This window comes from Sinocyclocheilus anshuiensis, unplaced genomic scaffold (assembly GCF_001515605.1).
Source record: "Sinocyclocheilus anshuiensis isolate Anshui unplaced genomic scaffold, SAMN03320099.WGS_v1.1 scaffold3380, whole genome shotgun sequence".
Taxonomy (NCBI): domain Eukaryota; kingdom Metazoa; phylum Chordata; class Actinopteri; order Cypriniformes; family Cyprinidae; genus Sinocyclocheilus; species Sinocyclocheilus anshuiensis.
In genome coordinates this window covers 8,780-22,676 of record NW_015548394.1, presented here as the reverse complement: position 1 = coordinate 22,676, position 13,897 = coordinate 8,780, and the positions used below count along the sequence as shown (strand labels likewise).

General features: G+C 37.0%; 1 protein-coding gene across 2 annotated transcripts in view; it reads left to right on the top strand.

The window, feature by feature from the left end:
* LOC107656726 (septin-9-like) overlaps positions 1-13,377 on the top strand; it is a 70,323-nt gene extending 56,946 nt beyond the window's left edge. Inside the window, exons 4-5 of one of the 2 annotated variants that reach the window (XM_016444667.1) lie at positions 12,693-12,866; positions 13,319-13,377. In XM_016444667.1, the coding sequence (XP_016300153.1) occupies positions 12,693-12,866; positions 13,319-13,377 (233 nt within the window). Of the gene's footprint in view, positions 1-12,692; positions 12,911-13,318 lie in introns of those variants that run through there. The other variant, XM_016444668.1, reaches the window with a different exon arrangement.
* Positions 13,378-13,897: the final 520 nt, after the last annotated feature.

The window sequence follows — 13,897 nt, the reverse complement described above, 5'->3', positions numbered from 1 at the left end:
GAGTCTCCCTTGACTCCGCCTCCAGCCTCCGAGGCCTGGACTCCGTCTCGGCCCGTTGACCCGTCGGCTCCACCATAGCTCCCTCCTCTCCGTCGTAGCCCGGCAGTCCACAAGCTCCGGCCAGGCTCCCACGTCCCTCTGGCACCGCCTTGGTCTGGCGTCACCCATCCTGCGCCTCGTGCTGTGCTCCTCTTGCTCCGGGTCCCTCCTGTCTCCTCCCTGGCTTCTCTCTCCTTCCTCGCCCCCCTGGTCTCTGTCTGCCGGCCTCCTCCCGGATATCCATCCTCCTCCGGAACCTCCTCCCAAGTTCCCACCCACGCCTCCCTTTGTTGTTGCTATGGTGCGAGGACGCACCTTCCGGGAGGGGGTGTTATGTCAGGATTATGGACTATTCTGTGTGTGTTTTTGCCCCTGTGACCCAGTTTCTTCCTCATGTTGATTGTGTTAATTTGATTCCAGGTGTGTCTCGTTCCTCCCCAATTATCCTGCCTTTAAAAGCCCTAGTCCTTTCAGTTCTTGTTTGTCGGGTCTACTTGTTGAATGTCCTCCTTGTTCTCGGTTTTCCTGTGGATTATTAAAGACTGTGTTATTCAAGTACTCCTCGTTTCCTCGTACCTGGCTCCCCGAGTGAATCATGACAAAAGTTGTTCAAAATGCATTTACACATAAAGGAAACCAACTTTTAGATCCCATTACATTTTTTAGCTCAACTGTCACAGAATCAAACACAAATGATACAAGGGAAACATAAAAAAAAACAAAAATAGATGAAGGTGTTGCAGTAGACAGGATGTGGCAGGATTTAGGCATGCTTTGTTGCCTTCCTACCTCTGTATACTGCCTGTGGAGGCAGTATTTTTCAGCTTTCGGACGCAGCCATTGTGTTTACAGTAAACTCAGATCTTGCGGCTGTTGAAACTCAAAACTTTCAAGAGTTGTTTCAGGGGTAAAAAAGAGTGCTCTGAAAAACATGCAACTGTATAATTTAAAATATATTTCTGGTAATACAGAGTAAAAGTAAAGCACACGCTTTGCATATTTAGACACCGAGTAAATTAGTTCAGAAAAACCAATAAAACCAATCGTAAATGCTTTCTAGTAATCAATGTCTGACCGTGGATTATGACTGTATTGAACCATTGAGACCCTTTAAGACATTTTAAGGTGACAGCTTTACTATAACCACATATCATCCTCAAACTTAATGTCCTTCAGTTGAGTAGGACCGAAAAACACCAGAGGGACAGGAAGGTATTAAACCCAAGCCTCTTCCAGATAAGAGAGGGTCTTAAATCTTTGCAGGCCTTAAGAATGAGTCATCCTCACTGCCTCAGTACTAAGAAAGCTGTGAAATCAATTTAACATTTAAAGTACTCGTACACATGGAAATACACATTCAAGTGCTTGTTTTTATATCATGGTGGGGACTTTCTCTTTGTTTTTATACTGAGCTAATGATATTTTCCATTTACCCTACTCATTTGATCCTCACAAAATATCTCAAGACGTTATATATCTCAGATATGTTTATTAACCATTTTCTTTCTTTCACACCAAGTAAAATTATTCTATTTTTGTGGAGACATTTGGTCTCCACAGTGTATGCAAAACCTGAGCCACACATCATGACAGATTCTACTATAGCTTGTTTGAATGGGGACCGAAAAACACTAGAGGGACAGGAAGGTATTAAACCCAAGCCTCTTCCAGATAAGAGAGGGTCTTACATCTTTGCAGGCCTTAAGAATGAGTCATCCTCACTGCCTCAGTACTAAGAAAGCTGTGAAATCAATTTCATTTGCTGTAATTATAAAGTGTGCCTCTCCCTATCATATCTAATCTTGCACAGCACAGACTTCCTCCTCTACACACTCTATCTCTCTCTGACTGGTTTTTCTTCATTTTGCTACTGGGTAGTAAGTAATACACCTTAATTTGCTTTCTGATAACTTCCTGTGAGGAAACCAACACAAACATTCACTTTAAAACAACAAATAATTCCAGCCTAGAATCTCAGAAAGAGGCTGGCTATGTGTGAAGAACAACCGGCCAGTAATATTTGGATGTTTATGGTAGTTATCATAGACAGGAAATTATGTTGTCAAACCTCTAAGGACCAATCTCTCATGTATATGCGTAATTAAGATAAGCAGAGAAAACCTAAATGACTACAGGAAGTAGACTGCAGTCTCTCTCCCACCCTCTCTCCTTGTCTTTCTCTGGTCTATGGTTCCAATGAGCCTATAGGAGTTCCTGAGTAACATAATGCAGCTATTCTCAGATGTATTCAGAATTACACACTAACACATCTTGACAGGCCACTTCTTGTACCCTAAAATATCTCTCTCTCTCGTTATTCTCAGTGTCTGATTCCTTTCTTTAGAATTGATTTGAAGTTTCAAAAACCGAACAAAACTTTGCACACATGACTGTCGTCTCATTATATTCAGTGTAGAATGCAGTTTTATCATGTCTGTGATCAGTCTATGCTACACAACAGGTGGCTGGATGTGGTTACTCTCAGACACATGAAACTGCATCAGTGTGTTGCAGAAGAACTGTTGAGTTTAATAATTGTAATCCACTGAACACTGGTAGTTGGCTTTCCTTTAACCTTTTAAAGATACAACATTGTTTTGTGCAGTTTAATGACTTTCTGCATTTTGCATGTTTACTTTCTTGCACATTCAAAAAAATACAGACACACGCGTGCATATGCACTTGTATACACATGCATACAAACATACTTGTGCACATGTTCATAGACATCTGTGTTTCACTGATACAGTGGTGGCAAAGATATATTTAATAATTTCTTCTTGTATAGACAGTGACTGATTATAAATTGACAGAAATGTATGTTTTTAAACAAAGTGTAGTGAAAATTAACGTTTGCATTAGAAGCACAGGAAAACTGACTGTAATGTGGTGTTGCGCAATATTTCCAAGGAGTTTTTGCACTGATCTTCAACCCCGTAACATTCCACCACAAAGCATCTTTTAAAAGAGAAAAGTGATTTACTAGGCACAATGAATGAGTGATGCTAAAAGAGTTACTCAGTTATGTATTCTAAACAAATAAATCAATGTTATATTCAACCAATATGACAACTAATTTGATATTGGAGGGAACACATTTACACAAGTACTACCTAACTTTAGGCAAACATATAAATAGTGTTGTTAATATACATTTTTTTTATACAATGACATTTTCTTAAATTAATTGATAAAACAAGTTATTTTTCAGAATTCTCAACAAATTTGATCCACTTACAATGATATACCTTAAATAATACAAATTTGGGTTTATTTCAGTAAGGAACATTTAAAGTACACATGGAAATACACATTCAAGTGCTTGTTTTTATATCATGGTGGGGACTTTCTCTTTGTTTTTATACTGAGCTAATGATATTTTCCATTTACCCTACTCATTTGATCCTCACAAAATATCTCAAGACGTTATATATCTCAGATATGTTTATTAACCATTTTCTTTCTTTCACACCAAGTAAAATTATTCTATTTTTGTGGAGACATTTGGTCCCCACAGTGTATGCAAAACCTGAGCCACACACCATGACAGATTCTACTATAGCTTGTTTGAATGGGTGATGAGTGCTGCTTGGCTGTTCTGTAGTCACATGACCCTGGAGTGGGCGTGGCTGTGAGTCCAGCTGGTGTTGCAGGCTGACTCAGGCACAGAGAAAGAGAGATAAAGAAAGACAGCAAGAGCTACTAAAGGAAGGGTGAGTCACTATCTGCTCTCCATGTTTACTTCTGTTAAAACAGGCTTTCTTTGCATGAGTTTTACATCTCTTTCCAGAGTCTCATTCAGAGAGGCTGTTGCGCTTTTACAGAGCTACAGAGCGGATGACGTGTGTGTGTGTGTGTTGCTGCTTGCACAAGTTTCCCAGGTGTCCTCACTGCGTTCTTGCCAGTGAGGAAAGGAAGCAAGTGAGAGAGGAAGAGAAGGGGAGATTTTGTACTGTGTTTTAAGACCTCTCTTTCTCTTGTTTGTCTGTGCATTGAAACAGATGATAAGCTCAGTGAACCCCTCTTTCTACTTTCTTCCACCCCCCTCCCTTTCTCTCCTCCTCCTGGCCCTCTCTTTTCTTTGTGTGGGGTGTGTGTCATCACTGCTCTTAGTTTCTAGAAATCAGACATTTTGATAATCAGTTCTTCTAATTAGTTTACATTGGACCCAGAATCCCACATTTTCAAACTTGTGTGTCATAGCTTCAGATGTTCTCTGTGGGTTGATTATAAACATCCAATCAGCATTGTTTGAATGGCTTCCTGTGTTCATTCTCATATGTTTGTGTTGCATGACAATGACGTTCCTGTTGTTTAATTGTTGTCATTAACATGGAAGCTAATTGACCTGTGTGTATTCAGCACAGATCTGTTCTGTTCCTCTGTTTAACTTCTGATTCCATTTGTCAGTGAGTGTCAGATTACTTCCAGTCATTTTTTTCCCAGTAACAGCAGTTAGCAATTTATCTAGAACACTGATCTTTCAGTTGTGTTTGAGCATGGTTATAAACCAATTACAAACACTTCTGTCATCTCCAGTTACATCAACAAGGTTATATGATACCTGTTTAGCAGAGTTCCTTTTTTTTCTGAAATATATTATTCCACTGCAGCTGTTTTCTTTCTTTTTTGAAGCATGAACCCGTTTTTGTAAATGTAATATATTGCCATGCTCCAAATGTAAAAAAAATGGCTTTAATGGTTTATTTGGCCATATTCCCCAATTATGCCACCAAAACAAATTAATTAGGAACAAAAGTATAATGTATCTTCATGTTTTTTTGTTTTTTTTTGACAGGTGTAGATTTACTGAGAGATGGATATATGATACTGCAAGTGACACAATTACCTGTGTAAAAATGCAAGGAAACAAGTTGTTGAATAATGATGTCGATTAGTTAAATGCATGACATAGAGTGCATGCAGAAAATGAGGATCCCTGCAACCACCATACCATATCACACTGATGTTGATTGGCCATCAATTTTATTACTGTTTCGGACATCTTGTGCAAGGCCTCAACATTTATGTTCAGTATCTTATTTTGTTCTTCACAATAGTAAGAGAAAGATATATATTGGTCAGGCTGAATCAACCAATATTTGCCTAGTTTGGGATTAACTAACAAATTATTATTATTTTGGGACAGATGTTTACAAAATAATAGTGGAGGTAGCACTGATTTATGTCAGTTCCAAAGTCTACCAGCAACTTTTTAAAATGAAAAATACAGTTTAAAAAAAGTCAGATGTTTATCCTCCATAGTGCTTTTGATTTAGAAATTGACATATAGGCCGTAAGGATGATGATTTTCTTGTGAGTGATCAGATTAAAAATGACAATTAGCAACATGTGCTCATCACAAATGGTTTTAGAGTGTTTCTTCCCATGGCTTTTTTGGTTCTCTCCAATTTTATTTGCCTACAGCACTCATACAGGCTTTTTTTTTTTCTTTTCTAGAAGGTACTTTGTAGAAAGCAGTATTTTAACACCCTTCGTCACCATCTGCTTGTGGCAGACAATTAGCAACATGTGCTCATCACAAATGGTTTTAGAGTGTTTCTTCCCATGGCTTTTTTGGTTCTCTCCAATTTTATTTGCCTACAGCACTCATACAGGCTATTTTTTTTTTCTTTTCTAGAAGGTACTTTGTAGAAAGCAGTATTTTAAAACCCTTCGTCACCATCTGCTTGTGGCATGTAATGGCAAAGGTTGAATTCCCAAGGGGTGAACAGAATGAAAGATGAGTCCACCAGTAGCGTTCTTCATGCTGAGCACCAGAATTCACCTCACCACATCTACAGATCAATGTACATTGGCTGTGTAGTTTACAGTTGCATCTGGCTTTTGACAGGATTTGTGAGGTCCATACACACCGGAAAACAGATGGAAAAGAAAATATTCTGAATACAAGCCTCTTGGTTTAGTCTGTGGATCCATCGTCTGTGCATTAGCAGCTTTTGATTGGCAGTGTTTGATGGATGGTGTCAGGGGAGTCTCAGTTTACTTCACGAGACTCTGACATGTAAATCCAAATTAAATGACTTTTTACAGTGATATGGCGGAACTCTATGGGTTTTTCAGGTGCCCTAAGAAGAAACACCCCATTTCCAAAAGATGTTTGGATACTTGGGCTTCTTTAGATTTTCATAAGGATTTGTGGATTCATAAGGATTTTTTCCATATTGGAATACTGAATAGATCCAGCATGGTGAAGTATAGTGAACAGCCTCAATCATAAAATCATTGGGTAGGTTAATATCGTATTCCTAAAATAAAAGTAAATCACCTCAGACCAGGAGACTTTTAGGGACCAAAGCCCAACATAGCTTGGGCAGGGATCCCTCGTTAAAATTACATTTTGCACATTGATGTGTGTAGAATACAGCTAGGTTTGAGAGTAATGAAATCTGTGTATTACACATGAATTTACTTAATTCAGGGGTGCCCAATTCTGTTCCTGGAGGTCTACCTTCTACCCCAAAGTTCAGCTTCAGCCCTGATCGATCACAATTGAACCAGCTAATAAAGATTTTCAGAAGCACTTGATAATTACAGACAGGTGTGACGGAGCAGGGCTAGAACTGAACTATGCAGGTGGGTAGATCTCCAGAAACAGGATTGGGCACCACAACTTAACTGATAGTTGAGTGTATAGAACATAACTTGGAGGGCTTCAGGCCAAATATCCTCAGAAATCTTCAATTCATGCGAAACGCACCTACATTTTTACATAAATTATGGTGACAGATTATGATTCACAAGTTATGTTCTTTTTGATTTCCTGTTCTAATGAGACTCAAGATCAATGTTTCATTCTTGTGTTTGATGCATCTGGTGAACACATGAAGCATGTGAGAATCATCCGTGTCTTCCAGCTGGTGTTTTTTAAGTGAAAGTTTCTAGAAATTATCCATGTAACTTAAGGCTCCATATATCTGCTTCAGTCAAAGAAAGACATTAAACTTTATGACGGCTTCCTCCTTCAAGTTCTTCCTGATCTGTAGAAATGGCATCTTGAGCTTTCTGATTAAAACACAGACAGGCCAAGCTGCTGTAGCTGATCTGAGACCAGTCTAGAATTGTCTATACATACAGTGCCATATAATTTAATACACTAATTTATAAGTGTAACAAATTGAGGATTTTCAATTGACTCGAAAAGATCATACTTGGCCGTGAAGAGTTTTTCTCATTGGTCTACATCTATGGGAGCATGTGTTTCAGATATTTCAGAATTAGTTCTGACTGACTTTCCTTGCACTTATTATGAATAGTTATTTTTGCAGCCACATAATATCACTGAACCATGATAAATTTGGTCACTGTTGAGAGTTTCCTGATATGTCATATAGTCTTTTAGTTTTCCAATTACCAGCAAATAAGGCTGTATCACTATGTTCTTTCTTCATTTTGTCATTTACACTCTTTTCTGTAAGAACAGCTTTAGCAGCATTTACATTCCTAGCCTAGTGTAACCAGGACACGTTTAGCTACACATTTAGGGCAACTGTCAGGTCTACTAGGCTTCATTGGCTGTTGACACTAATTGTTAGTTGTACAAACGTTTTTCATTTGGCCTACTCCTGACTTTGAATGTCTGTTGCCAGACCAAAGTCCAGTTACAGGGGCCAATATACCACAGACCACTAAACATGGGCAAATTCCCAACTGTTCTGGCTCAGAATGAAGACAGAATTAAATTGTATGTTGCCTGTAAGGAATGAATTGTTATATGGCCTTGTTTCAGTGTTTGCCTTGCTTTTCTGTGGATATATGGTTTCTGTACAGGGTTGGATCAGCTTCAGAAGGGGGACACACAACCTCTTGAGTTCTTAAAGTGAAAACAGGAAATCAACCAAGTCAAAGCGTTCTTGATGTCTTGGAGAACTCATTGGAAAAATGAGACCTGTGGAATACTGGCCTATAGTTGGGGGTTCTGTGGTTCTAAATGTTGTAATTTTCAGAGAGGACAAACCCGGTCATACTTCTAGATGTACCTGATGAAATACATATCGTAGTCCTTGACTGCAAACTGCAAAATTATAAGCATGGTCAGCTGTTCAGGCATTCTATTCAGAATGGACTGAGATATATTTGAACAGAATAATTCATCCTTAGTTCTTCCTGACTTATTTTCTTTGCACTTATGATGCCTCTTTTTTGACAAAAAGTGTATAATTAATTTGAATGAATGTAATGTAATGTAGTAATTTAATGTTATGAATATAACATGTAATGTTATGTTTTAAAATAAATATATGAAATTTTGCATAAACTCCAAGACAAGAAATTATAGTAACACAAATGTGACATTTACAATAGCTGAATGTGCATGCAAATTTGCCTGCATGTGTGTGCAGGGACACACTTCAGCGGTAACCCCTATTTCCTGTTTGTTAGAACACTGACACTTGCTAGTGAAAAATATAGGCCACAGACTTTGCATGAGAGACAGGATAACTGCCACTGAAGCTACATCTTTTTAGAGTTGATTTGCTTTAATATTTAAAACTGGTCGTGTGTATTAGAGTGCACACAGTGGGCTGATCATGCATAGAGCTCTTATGTTGCATGTAGCATAAGCAGGGTCTGATCCCCTCAGGAAATCCTAGTCATCACCACATGACTTCTGGCTTTAAATGTTATGTTGTAGTTTTTTGTTTGTCTGGTCCACATTTCATGGCCTATATGAAACAAAGCTTATTTTGCATATCTCGCTTTTGCTGTACCACATCTAACCCATAAACATGTGTTTATTCAGGTCCATAAGACTTTATGATCTATGTTTTTTGTTAGTTGGTAAATCAATTTCCAATTCATTATTTTCCAGATTCCTTTGTTAAAGGTGCATTGTGTAATTTGGTTGATTGTAACTAACTTACGAAAGGCTTATACAATTTCTCTGCATATTAAGCTAGGAAAAGAGAAAGTTTTTCTATCATCTACACAATTATCTTCCATATTAAGAATCATATTTCATTGTTTTAATGCATAATAATTCACTGATCTTTTGTGGACTTACAATTCACATATAGGCCTAGTATTTCATGCTTAGTGTGGCTTTATTTGCTGAGATTTAAGTTTTAGGATAAAATATTTAGCTTGCATAATAATGCTTACTGTAGTTTTTTCTAGATGTTTGTTTGAATTGGATTTTACATTCTAAATTATGATGTCTAATATGGTTTGTGTGTTTTTAGATGCTGAAAGGGCTCTTTCATAAAGATATGCAAAGGGTAAATCAGGATTTATCAGGCTTTTACAACAGTGTCATTCATCTGAACTACAAGAATGTTTGTTATCGTTCCATCCTGACGGATGACATGTGTGACAGCTCAGTGGAATCCCGGAAAATAAACCGTGGAACTTTGACCAATGAGAGAACAGTTTACTCGCGCGTGACTTGTATTAACAAATTTGGTTCGTTTAGAAACTGCCATGTGAAAGCAAACCGCTCCAAGAATAAAAAGCAACATTGTAATAATTGTAATCCCTGTTTCGGAACAAAGCAATCGATCTACAGGTGTGAAAGCACCTTAGACACAAATTCAATAAGGTAAATATATCCTCAATATAACAGAATGTTCTATATATATATATATATATATATATATATATATATATATGTTGCAACTTGACAGAGATACAATACACAAGATACAAACACAGAACATATGACAATCATTACATGAATCTTTCACAGTGCTACAAATTTACGTATGGTATACAGAACATAAAGGAAAGGCTGACAAACGTGTACATGTGGACCACATGATTGTAATGTACATTAATCAGAACCTAAAGTGCATGTCAAGACACCTACTTTTCCATATAATTGGTTATATGCAGTTTTCATATTATACCAGATTCAGCTGTCCAGGAACTTTAGCAGGGGGCTCCATATTTTTTCAAAAGTGGGCATTTTATTCCTAAGTGAGGAGGTTAATTTCTCAAGTGTCAAGAATGTTGACTTTAATCAAAATATGTTATTGTGTGTATGTTGCTAACAGTCGTTTAATGAATAAACGCTGAAATGTGACTAGACAGTTTGAGAATCATTGCTCTGGATAATCCATCGTTTTGGACTATGATATAAAATTTAGCACAAGCATAACCAAAAGGGGAACTAATTGAGAAAAAAATATATAGGCCTATAATACTGTATTTAAAAGAATAGGTTGTGTGCCCATGTCACTGCCTCCCTTTCCTATTCATGCCTCATTTTGTTTCTTAGCAGATGGCCCACAACAGGTGTTGGCAGAAGGGGTAGTGGGGTGGTCATGTAATCAATGGCACAAATGCTCATTGGTGTCTGTGTATTAAACCATAATTAACATGCCCACACGTTGTGATCCGTTCCACCCACCAGGCCAGCAAAAATCAAGTCTTGTCCTGGCTTAGATAATGATTATTTGGCATACTCTGAACATGCTGTTTACATGGTAGATTTTCCTTATCTTTTCTGTATGCATGTATCAATACACATACAGTATGTGCACAATAAACACAATGTCTTCACACTTAATATTGTAATTCAAGATTTGGTATAGAACCTCAGTCTTCATGGCTCCAAATTGGCTAAACTTACAGGCATAACATTCCACTTTGGTATCAAGAAACTGTGGTTCATTCAAGGTTGAAGTGTGGATTTCACATGTGATTGACTGTTGGGTTAACATATGAAAAATATAGGTCACAGTAAACCATGAGGCTTCTCTGAGGCAAATGGAAAGTTCTAGGCTTCAGCGGTGATGGGTTAGGTTTACCTAGACCTATCATTTTATTTTAATTGGCTTTAAGAAGTTTTTGCCAAAACTCCACACACAAACTGAAATACTGCATTAATCATTGAGTGTTTGGAGCCAGAGTCCGAGGTGAAGGCGGTGCCTGATGCTAATATTTCTTTTTTTTGCTGCTTGTTATGCAAGTATGTTTTATAGCCTCCTAGTTGCATTAATTTTTAATGAGTAAAATTGTTATTCAAGCTTCACAACTACCTTGGGAGCTGTTTAGTGTGTGTGCGTGGTAATGTGCGAGTTTAAATTGGAACTTAAGATGCTTTTTCTGAACAGGTGGCCCAATCTGTTCTAGATATGAAATCGCACATTTACAGTGAGGGGTTTTAAAGCATGATTATTCAGGTGACAAGTGAAAAATGTGGTCACAGTATATAGTGTAAGAGACATAGTGACTGTATGTAATGGTGTTTCTAATTTAAATAATAATTAAAACACAAGAGACTGAAACTCATGGTATTAAATGGCATGTTACATTCGCTAGCCAAAACATAGCTGCTGGTAATTTCTGTAACTCTCTAGTGTTTTGGACTGAAGTGTTTTTAGACAAAGTCAAATGGTGTGTGTAACTCACTGACAAGAAAAGGTTTTCTTAAATCTGTGATACTGTACATCAGCTACAGATGAACATACTGCATTTGACTGACTGATAATTTTAACTTGACTTCTTAGACATGAATATGTACCTGAAAACATAGGAGTGAAATAAAAAAGAATATTTAAAACATATTAAAATAAGATTGTTCTTCAAATTTGGCTACACTCTCAGTTTTGGCTTTTATTGAACGCTTCTCTTTATACTTAATAATGCTATGTACAGATGTGTTACATGCAGCATAGACTGTTTTGGTTAAGTCACAGATTTTCCACCTCTGAACTGCAACTGATGAAGCAATAGTGTATTTCATAACTGATAAGTTGTGTTTGTACATGCCTATGTTTTTTTACTGTTCAGTAAATTCACCTTGTGTTATCATCTGGATATAGTATGTTATTTATTATATTGAATTACATGCTATTTATTTATTTATGAAAACAACACTGGAATATTTAGGTATATCTTTTTGTTTGAAGTTTGTGCAAGTGTCTAGACGTTCTATGAAAAGAGGAAGCCACATGTTGTCGTTAAAAAAAGGAAAAGCAGCAACCTTGTCCCCTCCCACTTTCACATTGAGTTGTATGTCACTTGCGTTCTGTCACACATTTTTCAAGCTAATGAATCATCAAATTCAACGACTTTGCAGACTGAATACCCTCTTTTGGGTAAGCTTGTGGTTAACATTTGATTTATGTTTTGGCATTTTTAGTATCTTTTGATAAATACAGTGATCAATTGATCATTTGAGGAGAATTTTAGGAGGTTTAAGGAATTAAGAGCTTGTTAAAATTGGTTTTGTGAAACATGATATAATGGTGATTTAGAAAATTTTGAAAATAAATGTTGATGTTGCTTATATGCTTACATGTGTCTTGGTAATCTGAGATAATAACTGTTGTAGGTTTTCTGCCCTACTTTGTATCCCTGTGTTCTGACATCTGGTCTCTCTAACATACCAATACTATATTTTTTGACTCGTAAATAATTAGCATATCTTGCAAACAGTAATCAGACTTTTGAGTTTAGATACCATTACATTCAAAACATGAAGTAAAAATTTACTTTAGCAAAATTTGCATCATGTGATTTTTACACAAACTGAAAATTGCCGTTTGGGTTAGTTGACCAATAAATCTATGACACTGATCATGTAATTGAAAATTGCATGTGCAAAAATGTTTAAGCCAATTATTGCCATATACAATAAAAATGCTAATGGGCTGTCTCTCTCTTTTTGTATCACATAATTTATTTAGGGCCAGAGGTCATTACAAATTTTTACGGCAATATGGCAGATGTAGGAAAGACGCCTGTGGCACGGAATGAGAAGACAAACAGTGAGTTTGGCTATGTGGGCATTGATGCCATCTTGGAACAGATGAGGAGGAAAGCCATGAAACAAGGCTTTGAGTTTAACATCATGGTAGTGGGTAAGTAGAGGTTTCGGTGTGCAATTACAGATGTGTTGCTTTTTTGTTCTAATGTACAAAATAAACATTTAGTATCACTGGAAACTCTAAATAAATTAGTTAGATTAAATAGATCAAGATTGTTCAAATAACGAATTGATAAGGGTAATAAATACAATATTATTGGCATATTCTGTAAAAACTTATTTACATTGTGATTTTTTTTTTTTAATCTGCTCTATTAGACAATAAAGCAATTTCAGCTAAATCAGGCAGAGGACCAAATAAAAAATGATTAACAGGCTGAATTTGGCCCAGCAAGCTGTTAGCTAAAAGGCCTTGATGTAATCAGTAGTAATTGGTGAACAAAAATTATTTCATATCCACATCCATATCCATAAAAAATAATACTATATGCAATTACTCCTACACCATTGTCTTTTAAAGTTTATACCTTATCATACTGTTTTTAGTGAGCAGGAAGGTTTTCAGTCATTGCCATTACATCTTTAATTCAGGCAGATCTGTTTGAACCTACAACCCTTAAGTTACTAGCCAGAGATCTTCAATCAGCAGGCAGCACCACCCAGCACTAGACCAACAATTTCACCTCTACTGATACAATGCAAATGCTGACTGACTGTTAATCATGACTTTATTCCTATATGCCATATTCACTGAATATGAATACCAACGTTTTAAGCTTGAACCTTGGTTGGCGGTTGCTTTCAGGGATTTTATAGTGGATGGTTTTTCAGTTACTTACATGTACGCCAATATGTTTTCCAAAAAAAAAATCCCTGTAGAATTCAGTTGGACATGGTTAATGCTTTTTGCAGTGAGAGCATCTGCCTGGCTGCTCCACTCAACTGATTCCAGCTGCAACCTTTGTTCTTGCTTTATCATGGATGTCAGTGAGAGATCCAACAAGCTGCTCCCTTGAACCTCCTCTAGAAACACTGGCTCTTTTATAGAACTGTGTGTGTGCACAGTCATTGAATGAACCTGGGGGCAGATGTTGGGTCAAATCTGCATATGGGAATGAAAATGCT